The following is a 15,441-nucleotide window of genomic DNA, read 5'->3' as shown; positions in this document are numbered from 1 at the left end:
AAAAGGTTGAGAACCACTGGTCTAAATGGAAAAAACACCAACACCCGACTACTGGAGGCAATGTTACTACTGAGTGGGATGAATACATTGTAACTCTGGTGGATGTCTCGGGAACCAACAGTGTAAACCAGGTTGGAGCGCTGATTACGGCTACTGAATATGGCAAAACTTCTATTTAACGGACTACTGTATAGGAAGAGGAAAGTCCGTTATATCGAGGGTCCGTTAGGTATAAAACCTCCATCTAACGAACTTTATAGATGCAGAAGCCTAATGATAGAAGGTAAGAAGGCCTGAGTCAATAAACCTTTCCATAATGTTTTAACTATCATTTGTGAATCAGCAGTGTTAAGATTTCCAGGAACGTGTCTCAAATGTTGGACGAGGAACTTCACTACTGTACTTAATAAAATGATAATAGTTGTTAAGAGACCGGGAGAATAGTTGGGTGTAAAGGCAGAGTAAGTGCAGACTCATCTAACCTAACTGAAACAGGAGGCCAAAATAAAGACTTAAATAGATGAAAGGAATTAAGAGGAGAAAATCAAATATATACAATACAGTGGGGTATGCTATAACGAATGGATTCTACTACGAATATTCCTATAACGAACGGTTTTACCTATAAAATTGAGAATGCTATAATGAACGAAACTCCTACAACGAATTTTTTTTTTTTTTTTTACTAATTTATTGTTTTTTTATTACAAGTATTAATGATATTCTTTATTTCAGGGGTTTAGATGCATATTTATGCACTTTTTTACAATTTTATATTATATTTTTCAGTGTTAAGTGGTTGTATTTGGGGGCCTGGAACGGATTAATCCTATAACGAACAAGGTTCTAGAACCAATTAGATTCGTTATAGCATACCCCACTGTACTGTATTTAGAATATAAATGAGGAAAGGAATCACGGCATTATAACAACAACAACAACAAAACTGTACACATAAATACCTACGGTGTAATTTAATCAATCAATCAATCAATCTATCAATCACAACTTACCAGCCCTTCTGCTGCTGTTCACCGCGGTGCTGGTCACTGGGTCGTACGAAGGGAATACGGAAGTATCGCTGGGTGTTGGCGCTTCCTGGGGTGCTTACCTTGGGGGTCACACGTGGTGGGTTGGCCTTGGCTGTAGAAATTTTAGTCAAATATTTACATCACTTGACCATAGACTTATCGCACTTATCTTCTTTATACTTTAAAGGGTAATTAAGTTGTTTTTTAATAATGTAACGTCCACGGGCATCAAGGAAGTCAATCGACCCAAACTTACAAAGATCATAAAGTGAATATCTCTTCCTAAAGAGAATATGATATACCTCGCATAAATCATCAGTTCCCATCTTAGACGAGAAAGTAGGAAAAAATTATTAATACCTGGTAAATATGTTTATTTCCTAAGAACGGTAATTGTTGTTTGTTAAGACAACTATCTGACTCTGGGGATAAACACTTATATCGATGCTCAGTGAGTTAAGATACACCTACACACAGACTCCCAGTGTCTCGATAACAGCATCACTGACCCCTATATTTAATAAGTCTTTTACTTACCCAATGTTCTCCACACAACCATCACCGACCTTAAAGTAATCTTCATCAAACGGTCGATCAACTCTACACGCCTCATTGGTCCGTTTTCACCCAATCCATCCCTTTCAACTGCATTTATTTCCACCATTTCATATACCCAAAATAATTTCATCACAAGCCACAACTCTTGTTAATATATGCACAAAACATTCAAAGCAACTCGGAGAAACCTTTAAGTCTTCCTCCTCATCCTCACATGCACTAGTCATTCAGTTATTGTGAGTCATTATTTACTCACACACTCATGCCCTTCAACAAGTCTCAATTAACTTTTTTCCTGCACTAAATTCAATCAATGTGGCCAAGAATCTGTCCTTCCAACTCACTCCTAACACAAATATATACAGGTTGTACCTCTTTAGTCTGGCATTCTGTGGTCCGGAAACTCCCGTGGTCCGGAACGATTTTAGTTTGCCCAATACCCAACATCCCTGATGTACCTCAAATGTAATTTTAGTTACATTACCATCACTTCACTTTGGAAGAATAATTATGGTAGCATTAAAGGTAAATGAAATAGTATTTTAACAGTATTACTTTTTCTTGTTTATTTATTTCCGATCTTACATTTTTATGCTTTATGTAGGATGTTTTGAGGGTGAATTTCCATGGTCCGGAAATTTCCATGGTCCGGCACCGGTCAGGTCCCGAGGTTGCCGGACTAGAGAGGTACAACCTGTATTAATTTTCCTCTATAAACACGTTCCTTTTTTTTAATTTACAATTCCCAGTTTCCAAGTTAAGATGTGAAGTATGTAAACATCTCCTAGAAACCCTGCTGTTCATCAAACTATATATTCAGGATAATTTTAATCCCCAGACCTTTCTTCACAAACATCCTCATAATCTGAATACAGAAATAAGGTCTATAACCATGCCATTATCTTATACTGTATATTAACCCTTTGTGGACAGGGATCACAACTTGCAGTTAAGTCATACCCTCAAGTTTATCTCGTCCTCTGGGAATAAACGTACAGTACCTGCCAACATATAGTAATCTCTTATCGTCCCCTTAATATTATATGTCCGTAAAGGGTTAATGAAAGGAGTAAGATGATAAATTTAGCAGACTTGACCGAGACATATAGAGATAACAACAACATGTACGTCATCCACACGAGGTATTAGTATAGAAGAGACAGCATGAGGCGTTCTTATACTGTACATGATAAGACACAAAACATCATCTTGAGACATAACACGCTACATTATAACAGGTACAAGGTATATTTATAAAGCAGTACAGTAGAGAGCTGCAATAATCAACATGCACAAAAGCTTTATAATAATGTAGCACAATTACTGGCCGCCTGCTCTCGAAGATGCATTTTGTTTACAGTACAATACAGACAGAACAAACAGTTGCCTTCCAAGATTTCTTCACAAAAAACAAGATAATTCTGCTCAGTTTAATATTAACATTACACTGCTTGTATCTACCGATTGCTATATAAAAATTATCTTCAATTTCCTTTAGTAAATGATTCTCTCAAACAGTATAATTAATTATAATTCCAGACTTAAAATTTGACATTCATTTTATTTTCAGAAAGGTATGATACTCACGTGCGTGTGTGTGTCATGAGCCCCTAGTGTATGCTGGGATAAAATATCTATGATAAAAATCTAGGGGTGTTGATAGCCATGGGTGTTGACTGAGGGAGGGCAGTTTAATTTAACCAAGTTACCCCAGAAGCTGACACTCTCTATTGAGTATGAAAGAAACTGTAACTATTACTTGTACATTTTCCTTTGAGGACAAACTGATAATCACTATCAAGTTACAGCTAAGTTTTAATTACCAGTACACACACTGGTACACACACTCCAAAAAGTATCTTTACAATTTTATGTTAGACAATATGACACAATGGATGAAGGACTTTGACAACCCTCGCGAGACAACAGGGGTCGCAGCATTCAATTTGAAGTTGATGGACCCTGGACCCCTCCCACCATTAAGATACATCACCCACTCTAGCCTGTACCGTCTCCTCCTACAGCCTCGTCGTCAACACCCATGGTCGTTAAAGGATGTTAAGGTTTATAATTTAACTTGGACATGCTCGCATAAATTGGTGTATTTAAGACAAAGGACTCTTCATATACACACAACAGCTTATTGTAAAGCACTACAGAGGAGAGGCCTTGCTGCATTACATTAGCTTTCAACATGGCGTATATTCCATAATACCTTTCTTTACGTAACCGACCACACGGCAGACTTGCTCATTTTCTGTAACGTACGTCACATTGCACGCTTTGCAGTGAGAGAATCAGCAGTGTATAGTTGTTAGTTTTCTGCTCTTACTATTCTTCCACAGATAATGATCATGTGATAAATGAATATTAAATAAATTACATAAAACAATATTTGTATCTTCAACAGACTCCTGGTCACAAAATAGCAACAATAAAAAAAGCTGCAACAATTTATCACAAACTCAAATTGCCTGCACGGCCTTCATCTTTATTTCAATCACTACATTGACAGCTTCTAAGGCAATCAAACAAGTTACATTTTTAAAATTAAGGAAAGTTAATCACAGAACCTGAACGCCAGATCAAGACTAATAAAAAAATGACTTCTTTACAACTAATATTCAGTCAGTCAGAGGCTGAGGGTAAGACCATACCTGCATCAAGAACAGACTTGGGGGCACGTTGGTTCTCCTCCATGGTGGTGCGCTTCTTATTCTTTGCTTTCCACGCGTGGTAGACCTTAAGGCGGCGGTGGAACTCACTCCGACAAGCCTACAGAACAGGTGACAATCAGTAATCTTGTTGTAACCAAACACTTTAGAAAATAAACTAAATATGTACGGTGAGAGAATGAAGGATCTTCTCGGGGGTGTACGAGTACATCACAGAATGGTTGAACTATTGGACACATGTATGTGTGAAGAGCCCATAAACAGTTGGTAGGCCTGTGGAACCTTGGAAAGGGGTCGCCTGTGACACCATTCACTGTGTTAAGTAATCAGGTTTCATTATACTTTGGCCAAAGCTGATAAGATACTTTAGTCTCTTATAGTACCTTGTAAAAAATGTATAAATACTGTACAATAGAATACAAAGAAAAATCTGTAATATAAGCAAGCTAGATGTGAATTATGGAATCTTACAGATTTTAGAAATAAGAATAACATATTGTGGTCTTGAGACATCTTGGCCTCAACACAACACATACCATAAGATAACTTATATACAGTATATAACACCATTCATCTGTAACATTACATAACATCTGTAACATATAACACCACTCAGCTGTAACATTACATAACACAAAACACAAATGCCTTCACTTCCTTTAAAAAATCACTGAGTCATGTTTATTGTTAAAACACCAACACCTCAGGATATATTGAGCTCTTGTGAAGGAGTGACCCAGGCTGTAGTGAAGACCTGTGGTGTAATGGTCAGCATGCTAGCCTCGCAAGCGAGCGGGCCCAGGTTTGATCCCAGGACGGTGAAGCTATGGGCAAGTTTCTGTATGTCATTTGCCTCTGTCTACCCAGCAGTAATTGGGGACCTGGATGTCAATCGATTTGCGGATCGTATTCTGGGGTAATGGTTAGCCAGTGCAGTTGGCGAGTTGTCCGATCTTCTCGGACTATTCCTTGACACTGGGTCATGCAACTTAGGGTGTGGTTGTTGTGTTGGCGACAGCTTCTACACCTTAAATAAATTCACGCCTAGGTGGCCCTTGGGCCAGCCATTCTCATTACACACGGGGCAACCATTATTATTATTATTATTACATGTGATTCCATAATAACCTGGAAATTCACTTTGTAAAGGAAATAATAAAACAAGTAAGACATTAGATAATAATGGTTAATGTGTTAAGTACATACCTCTAGCAGCTCAAGGTCACACGACGTGTTAATTGTATCTCGTAGTTCGGCATATTTCCACTTGCTAAGATCATACTTCTTGTTGGCCGCTTCTTGCCGCTGCTTCTCGACCATGGTGGATCTGGTGAGTAAGAGCAACATCTCTATAATGTCCTATAATGGTCTTGTTTACTTATAGGCCATAAACAAATGAATTACTACATGAAAATTATTATAAGGGGTAAATATTGTAACAATTATACCAAACCTAAATTACTTTTGTTTTTTCCAGATATTACAGACTAACAGTACAGTAAACATATACTGTATGTATTAATACAATATTTGCAATCGTAATCTGTCATAATTAGAAAATAAGAAATCTGACGACCGTATCCTGTGATCGATCAGGCAAAACGAGCCAAGGACTGAAATGTAACGATTAGGACACAATTTAGTTGCCTGGAGCATGCAAGTTAGCAATAAAATTAAATATATAAATTCAGACACAAAATTAAAGAAACAGTTAGCATGTTAAATATTCACATGCCATAAATATTTCCTCTATGTACATTAATAACTACAAAAAGTATTATAAATGTGGTCAATCTCATCATCCCAAGAGTCACCAGGATGCTTCACACAGTTCATATTCACTGTCTGAGATGCTGGTCTTGCGTCACACTTAGTACATAAGACATAGTGCAAGTACAGTACAGTCTACTACTATAGTTCCATTCACCTCAACCACGAACCTGGACATTCAGTCTCATGAATCCAAAGCATTTATTGACAGAATAATGTGTCGGTCTACTGCTTCGGGTTCATGGTTCGGAATCTTGTGGTTCGTAGTTCAGGGGGAGAGGTGAATGGAACTTTAGTAGTTGACTGTACATCATGTGCTGTACAGTACTGTGCTTAGTTACTGACAAACTGAAGGGCTGAGAACATGCTACACTGTACAGCAAGGTATAGTCCATATCTTACACTATCATTGTACACATTCTTCATAGCCAAGATGCTTCTACACATATTAAGTAGTTATAACCCAATAATGAATGGCCAAATTTATGTGCTTCTGAGGTGCTGAAGACTAATTGATGTCTGGTAAAGCTGATCATCTGTTTAACTCCTTCACTATGGGGACGTCACTTTTATTATTTTAATTAGCTAACGCCATACACAAGTGCTTAAAATACTGTACTGTATTAAACTTCAAGCTGTTCTCAAGCTTTTCTCACTAAATTAACCCTCGTGTTTGATGTCACCCACGACAGACAACATGCAATCACTAACTTTATTCTTGGATGGCTCTTCCCATAATCTTAATATTTAATTATACTGACTCATGCAGAACTGTGTTGTATCAACTGTCCAGTACTAAAAGTAGTCAAACAAAACAGTAGTCAAATAATCCTTATAAGAAAACAATATATCAACACTTCAGGGAAAAACTGCAAATATAATCCAGCACACTCTGGGATCTTATAAATACTCCAGATTTTAAAAAGTTAATACACCTTATTGGTGGATAAAATCACCAGTTTTTAGGCAGTCAAGCACATGTGATAATCCTGATTCATTCTCCTTCACCCCACAGTGGGAGGACTTACTGAACTACTGTACCTTGTAAGGCTCAATACTGTGCAAGTACTGTACTCCCAATATGGCTGAATAACAAATAAAGTTTTTGTCAATGGGCATTTACATATTGGCTATTAATTAAACTACCAGTAAGTGTGCACAGTGAGGCTTCCATATAACAGCCTTGTCTCTCCACATAATTCATTACATGGGAAGGTTCACTGTACTATAGTGTACTGAAAAATCTGTGAACTTCAAAGCTAAAAAATTAGGTGCAAATTTGGAGGTGGTCAAGAGTGCTTTCAATTTATATACATTTGCTAATACTGTACAATGTATGGTGTATAATACATAATGTGCACACAGAGTGTTAAGCGTTTACAACAATAATAGCGTATGTATTCTTATGTCCCATTTAGCGGACCTTCGATTCCTCTACAATCAAATATTATTGATTCTCATTCGTGTTAATAAGATTCCCTATGGCTTTATTTAACATGAAAACGTCAAACATCTTATGACTGCACAAAAACTTATCATCTGAACACAATATTATGTCAAAATGCTGTACAGTCAAACCTCTATATAACGGACTTCTACCTCCACATAATCTGTTAGATGGCGGTTTTATTCCAACGGACCCTTGATATAATGGACTCATCTCCATTTAGTCCGTTAAATAGAGGAATTATATATAGTATCTCCTTTTCCAATAAAACCCTCAAAAAACATCCAACTCAGCACTTCACTTCACACTTTACAGATAAATTGTCTCTAGTGTTCTCCTGACCAATAATTCAATCAACTTTTTTCATTTCTGGTGATGGTAAATATAATATACACAGTCTACATAACAAAAGTGACCTAACCTAATCTAAACTATCTGTGTTGTCTAAAAAAAAAAGTACTACAGTCAACTATTGAGGACCGTTCACCTCTCCCCCTGAACCATGAATTCCAAGATTCAGTCTCATGGATCTGAGGCATTTATGGACAGAATAATGTATCAGTCTACTGCTTCATGAGTCTGAATCTCTGGGTTGGTGGTCCAGTGGGAGAGGTGAACAGACTGCAGTATGGCTGTACAGTTGGAGACAAAATTCCCTCAACACACTTGGTAATATCTGGTATCTACTTCAGGGTCACGACAAGGAAAGGGATGACGGAGTGAGATTTGACCATTTATATAAGTACTGTGAAACCTGTATTTAACAAACTATATGGAGAGGAAAGTGCGTTATATCGAGGGTCTGTTAGATGTGAAACCCCCTTTATACATCATGGCTAGACATTATTATCAACACATGCCTGAAGCACACGAGCCAACAACACCATGCATGTGTTTTCTCTACCCGACTCTTTGTTATTGAGGAAGATGGGAAAACTTCTTCAGTGTCATAATTTAAAGAGCTTCTCAACATCAACAATTACTACAGTTTTAAAAATCCTCAAAAAAATTGATATCTTCTAAATTGTTATACTGTTCTGTACATGTACTCTATTGTAGGTACAGTACTTTACTTTATAATTAATCTCTTTGTTTTTGGTTGTATTTTGTCTCCTGAACTTGAAAGAGACTAAGGGCTGAGTACAGTACAATTATCATAAAAGTACTGTACACAGCATAGTAATTACATCTCATACTGTCAACCCATATGCCTGAACTAAAGATTTATTGGTATTTATTCACTAACACTGTGTCACTCACCAATAAATTATAATCACAGAAATTACATTTGTGAGGGTTTGCTTACATGTGACTTTTACTTTACTGCACAATAAACCTTTTATCACCAATAACAAAATTAAACAAAATATTTAATCTTTAATGTTGTTAAATATATACCGCCATTCAGACACCTTTTGTTTTTTATTCACCACACTAAGTCTTAAAAAAAAGTCACAATACTGTATACTGTATATGAATCTTCGTTCAGAACTAAAGCCAATAGGAGTTTGCTTCTGTATCTTAACTTCCTGAGCACCTTTGAACATCTTTAACACATGACCAGACAACCTACCTCACATCTTGCTCACAGTGTTTGGGAGGTTTAAAGTATAAAGACATAGCATTAGAGACATTTAGCTAAGTTTATACAGTACAGTACAGTACAGTAGTGACATTCGTGCACAAAGCTAACATACTAATGATGCGAACACAGAGAGAGAACTGCTGAAAAATACCCAGATGCAGCCTTAGTAGATGGAGGAGATTGGCAAGACTAACATACTGTGTGAGTAATCTCTGTCTACTCTATCAAAGGTGCATGTGGGTCAACAACAAGGCTACAGCAAAATTATCTCAAAACTTGAAGGAACAACTGGAGGGGGAAGTGATTCGTTAAAAAGACCATTGTTAACGGTAGGGCCCTGCAGCCTCATGTTTCAGGCCTTCTTAACTAATTGTAAAAGACTAATTATTAATATCATTGACATAAATGTTCAAGATAAGCCATGGGAGAGTTTGGGTTCCTGGTAACAGAAGAAGGAAATCTGGCCTTTGGAAGGTGTTTCAAAATAATTAAAATTCTTTCTTTCTTTTCATCTTGAAATTTATATCTAGAATCTTTACACTTGAAAGTAAGAATTAACATTTTGAAAGTGAAATTAATATATAATCAGGTTAATATGCATCTATGTACTTTAATGTATCTCTTGAGAATATGCCCTCAGAACCTGCAAGTGATTTACAAATATGTACGGTAATCTTTATATCACAAACTTAAAAGTCAACTACTGTACTGTATTGGACTTAAGGACAGCACACAAGACCTCCACCGCCACTATCAAAATTCTTTCAAGTTTTGACAATAAATATTTCTATGGTGGTCACACTTAGCAAGAGTTGGCCTAAGGGGTTACAGCATTGGTCAAAATCAAGAAGCAAATTAGGATGTTCATGGCAAACTAATCAAGCCACGAAGTACGTACACAAAATGAATACCTTTTCAACTTGTACAATTGGCTGGGATCTCCATTTAACGAGCTGCGGGTAAGAGGATAATGTATGATGTATTCCTACGCTCAGACACATAGGTACTGGATGCCTCTCCTAAGAAAGGTTACTTGTGTTATGTCTTCTAGAGACAGAGGAAGTGAGGTGTGTCTCTATACCAACTAATACTGTATACTGGAAAATATATACATATGTGTTTTACTCTACCTGACTCTTATATATATATACTAACTTGACCTGTAACTCAAGTCTAACAATGTAACCCTTTTTCACAAGCTTAAACTGGTTTCCTTAATGAGTACTGTAGGTTAATGCTAGTCAACACTTACTACAGTGAGTGCAGGTACGGTGAAAGAGGAAGGGATAATGTAAAGGCATCTCTTACACTAAATAAATTACAGTACTGACTTTAAGCTCACTCAGGGTGTAGATGATCATTTAATTCCTCATATTATTTAAATTTATAATCTAAAAGGGATTGGAAACAACTTGGGATTCTTTGATTCTATGTGCCGAGAATTTTTGAAAGACAACGCAACTGTGTAATGTCATGTGTGGAGAACATAGAAGGTTGAACAAGGTGAGTGAACAATGGTGGTTGGACAGAATGAATAAGTGTTAGGTGGATGAATAAAGTGAACAAGTGCCAAGAGGTGAACAAGTACCAGATGGGTGAACAGAGGAAATGATTGCCAAGTGAGTGAACAAGTACGTACCAGGTAAATGAACAAAGTGAACAAGTGCTAAGGAGATGAACACAGGATATGACTATATGGAGAGAGTGGATTAGACAGAGGAAACCAAGAGAAAGACAACACAATATAAGGTGGTGGTGAGAGAGAGAGAGAGAGAGAGAGAGAGAGAGAGAGAGAGAGAGAGAGACTCCTAACCTTTGAGATTAACTAAATAAATAAACAGAGTATTGTGTAAGGTTCAGAACTTCACACTGAGTTGGGAGAAACATTTTGAATAAGAAGAATAACTTACTTGAAGACTTACAGAATATGTCGTTAAGTTTAGTCTAACTCTGAGAGGTGTTGGGTCGTCTATGCCAAAACACACTGGCCTGACTGAGTACTTTAAGAGCAAGTTGTGTATGGTGGTGTGTGTGTGTGAGTGTATGTATGGTGGTGTGTGAGTGTGTGTATGGTGGTGTGTGAGTGTGTGTATGGTGGTGTGTGTGTGTGTGTATGGTGGTGTGTGTATGGTGGTGTGTGTATGGTGGTGTGTGTGTGTATGTGTATGTTATAAGGTGATGCTCCTATAAGTTACCATTGGACTAATATACAGAGGGCTATGTTATGAGAGAAAGCAATAATATACTGTATACTTAATTACAAATAAAACAATGTAAGTAAGAACAGCTGGAGACTCTTAGTAAATCACAACAAACTGGGTGTTCAAAGTGTAGCAAGCATTTACTTTAAGCTTATTCCAGCTCTTACATCTTCATACCACAGCTTGGCCAAAACAAGGCACACATTAAATGATAAGAATTACAGGAAATCAGAGTGAATGCCTGATACTAGACGTGTGTGGAGATGAATTTACCAGCCAACTGTTTACATTAGCTACATAATATATACCAGATGGGGTGAAGACATCTATGACTGGACTATTGATGTTAGGTCGATGAAGATTTGTGGCAGGAAAATGAGTATGGGAGGAGGAGAAGTAGGCCAATGAAGATGATGACTCGAGTTGGTATATGATGTACTGTGCAGTCAACAACTACTAAAGTCTGTTCGCCTCTCCCCCATGAACCACAAACCCAGAGATTCAGGCTCAAGAACCCGAAGCAGTAGACCGATACATGATTCTGTCCATAAATGATTTGGGTTCACGAGTCTGAATCTCTCGGGGGTTCAGGAGGTGAGGTGAACGGACTTTAGTAGTCGACTGTAATGTACTTAGATGAACACAGAACAGCAGCTATTGTACCACAGGAAGCTGACCGTACTAGACAGTGCACACATGAGGAGGTACAGGTGTAACAAAATAGGAAGATATACAATTTTCAAGGCAAATCAACTTACTGTGCAGAGTGAAGAGACAAGAAAGATTTAAACAATGTGGAACTTGTTGACTAACACTGTAAACCTCTACACAAGATGATGATGAAGTTAATTTCAGCTTTACTGTTCTATTTAAAATGTTTTATTGATCAATTTATTTATTTATTTTAATCATCTTCTATATTATTTCCTACTGTTTTGTAATCTTGTTCACCCCACAGAGATGGGAGCCGAAAACAGCTTAGAGAGAAACAGAGCAACACACAGATACAGTACATGGTTATGTTTGAGACAAGTTTCTAAAATTCTAACAAAAAAATTCCCAAAACTATAATTTATAATCCTGCTGCCTCACAACTTGTGCATCAACATAAACAATATTAAATCATTATAGTGTACAGTTTAACCAACTGTCTATCTTAGTTTAAGCTGATGATGTCCCAACATTACTTCACTAACAAGTATGTTTTAGTTATACAAAGAGTAAAGATTCTACTTCTTCATTTCTCTAATTAAACACCTGAGTTATCATAGCAGTCAGGAAACTTCCTTTCAAACTCTACATATAAATATTTACTCTGACACTGACTCAGCCACATGTACTGTATATCAAAATACTTTACCATCCTTGTACTCTTCATAAGTACAGTCGCCTGCACTTACCTGGTACAGTGGCTGACAAGTTTTGTGAGATGTGGCAACTCTGTGTTTGTTTACATCATATTTAAATTCCCGGAATGGCCCTAAGGAACCGCTCAATAGCAGCCAGACTAAGGATACGAGATAAACATTCCACAGGGTTGCCACATCTCACAAAACACGCCAGCCACTATACCAGGTATAAGTGCAGACATGTGTACCTATATAACAGCCTATATAAGATCATTATCAGTATCTTAATATTAAAGGAGAACTTCACTCGCTGAAGTAACCAGGACTGTATGTCTGACCTCTTGAGAGACGGGGCGATGTCATCCACGGCCGAGTTGGTCTCGCTGGCCAGACGAAGTGCCAGCTCGTGATCCCTCTTCTCCTGCTCCTCCTGTTGGGCGAGGTGCTCTGTCTCGGCCGCCTCCTTGGCCAGCTGGACCTTGTGCGAGAAAAATAATGTACTACTTCGCTGAGATGTGTGAGGCCTCTACAGTATTGCCAATAACCTTTATACAGATCCCTGCAGCACTCTTACAATTGAAATGAAAAAAACCTAACATGTGAAACACCAGTTCCTATATTAACCAATATTGTACAGTACCTACACATAAAAAAAAAAGAGTCATTTTAATCATCTATTGAGAAATTTAATATCTAGATACAGTGAAACCTCTACTTAATGGACTATATGGAGTTAAAAGTCAGTTATATCGAGGATCTGTTAGATGTGAAACCCCCATGTAATGGATTATACTGTATATGGAGAGAAAAGTTGGTTATATAGAGGTCTTACTGTATTCTCCAGCTCTGTGTACAGCCACAGTCCTTGATGCTAGGGTGCCAACTGACCTGTAAAGCCACTGCTGCACGACGGTCCTCCTCCTCCTGTTTCTGACGTAGTTCCTCTTCATGTTTGCGTCTCAACTCCATCTCGGCTTTCCTAGAATTCAACAAGTTGTGATAATGAACTCGTATACAAAACTATTGCAATAATGTTTCTTCTGCCATCATCATCATGCAGCAGAAACATTCTTTGAGAAACAAATTTCATCTGCAGCTTGATATGATGTTCTGATCTGAAATGAGGATGTCATGGAAAATAATGACTGTCATAAATCAAAAGTGTAAAGCATTTTAGTCCTGTGGTACTGCAAAGTCCAGTCATCTTTTGTGCTGGTGAAGGCGACAATACCTTCTGTCAATCCTGGTACAGCACCCAGCTGTCACTGGCATACATGACAGTAAGGTTGGCTTGATTAAGTCAGTTCCCTTATGTAGTTATACTTCAAAATATGGGTTAACTTAACTGAAGTCTCTGGCATCTCAATTTGAAAAAAGACTAAACATTAAGAACTGTCTGGTTTACTCAGACCAACAAGACAACAATCACAATAATAAATGTTGCCAAAGAGAAAAATACAGAGACAAAACCAAAAGACAAATATAATGTGCAGATGTAATATAGATCAACTCCTTAAGAAACTTACTTTTTCCTAATATCTTCATCTTCTCTTCTCCTCCTCTCCTCCTCCTCCTTCTTCTTTCTCTCCCTCTCCATTTCTTCTTGTATATGACGTAGTCTTTCTTGCTCCTCTGCGTTCTTCTGTTGTAGGAGTTTCTTATGTAAGACACTCAGCTCGGCATTCAACGAGTTCACGAGGTTGTTCACTTCCTTGTCGATCTGCTCTCGGGTCATGACCGTTCCCTGTGGTAATGAACCGGGTACTGTAGTAACTCAGTAGTGACACACACACATACACATGGTATGAATCAAAGCAACAGAACTATCAATAACCTTGTGCAGTAAACTTACCTTTATTTTCTTGATGGTGGCCTCCATGTTACCCTCCAGCTTCTTCACTGTTGCGAGAGATGAGTCCTTCTCTTTCCTCAACTGATTCACAATACCCAACATCTGCTGCAGCTGACCCTGTGGGAGGGAGTGGGAGGGGGGGGGGTGTGAAGGACCAGGTATTACACAATTATTTGTTTCAAAAAGTTCACATACACAACTTTGTCTTTATTCATCTTTTATTTCCCCACCGGTGCTCACACACCCTGGGATCTCTCAAGATCTTCACATGTATTAAGTTCTTCTGTAACTGCCACTCATGAAGACAACTAACTATAAACAAAGGGAGTAAGAATTTTTATGAATCATACAATTAAGTGACAGAAATTTTTTTTGCTGTGAGGTCCCTGTACTGTACTACTAATGCCCAGGTTTATATTTAGTCTTTCAGTCTTTTGAAGGAGATAAAAACTTCCTTAATGAAACAATGAGCCAACTCTGTGTACTGTATGGTGACACAGTACAGTACCTGCAGGCCCTTGACCTTGATGACACCCAAGTAGCGTGGCCGATGTTTCTTCCTGGCGTGGTACATCTTTACGTTCTTCTGGATGATTATAAGTTGTTCACGGCGATACAGGATCTTGTTCTTCACTGGAATATATAAACATTTATATGATATAGACTGAAGCATAATTGGGGAACACAGAACAGAAGCAGGACAAGCACCGGTATGCCCGAAAACAATACATACCATGTCTTTCACGAGCATCAATTAAATCTTCACTAACAATGCTACAATCTGTCACTTGGATCCCTTCAATATCTTCACTGGTTCAAGGTTATGGTAATTTGAAGGTTCACAAACTTTTAACTGCATTTTTATGTTTTTCATTTTTGACTCTTGTCCTACTTCAGTTCTGTGCTCATCAATTATTGCTGAAGAAAATTCTACCTGATCAAGAGTGTTGAGTAGACAACCAATCTCACTTTA

The 15,441-nt window shown here is 37.7% G+C and overlaps 1 protein-coding gene across 10 annotated transcripts in view; it reads right to left on the bottom strand.

Annotated features, from left to right (window-relative positions):
* LOC121877791 (unconventional myosin-VI-like) overlaps positions 1 to 15,441 on the bottom strand; it is a 69,678-nt gene that overhangs the window by 8,058 nt on the left and 46,179 nt on the right. For 4 of the 10 annotated variants that reach the window (XM_042383656.1, XM_042383657.1, XM_042383659.1 and 1 more), the window contains 10 exons: positions 14,977 to 15,101; positions 14,469 to 14,585; positions 14,143 to 14,360; positions 13,505 to 13,595; positions 12,955 to 13,094; positions 9,978 to 10,019; positions 5,471 to 5,591; positions 4,247 to 4,364; positions 3,805 to 3,870; positions 1,014 to 1,143 (listed from right to left, as the gene is read on the bottom strand). In XM_042383656.1, the coding sequence (XP_042239590.1) occupies positions 1,014 to 1,143; positions 3,805 to 3,870; positions 4,247 to 4,364; positions 5,471 to 5,591; positions 9,978 to 10,019; positions 12,955 to 13,094; positions 13,505 to 13,595; positions 14,143 to 14,360; positions 14,469 to 14,585; positions 14,977 to 15,101 (1,168 nt within the window). The other 6 variants (XM_042383665.1, XM_042383661.1, XM_042383658.1 and 3 more) reach the window with 6 other exon arrangements.

The sequence above is a fragment of the Homarus americanus genome, unplaced genomic scaffold (genome assembly GCF_018991925.1).
Source record: "Homarus americanus isolate GMGI-L3 unplaced genomic scaffold, GMGI_Hamer_2.0 scaffold24523, whole genome shotgun sequence".
Lineage (NCBI taxonomy): Eukaryota > Metazoa > Arthropoda > Malacostraca > Decapoda > Nephropidae > Homarus > Homarus americanus.
This window is presented reverse-complemented; position numbering and strand designations above follow the sequence as displayed.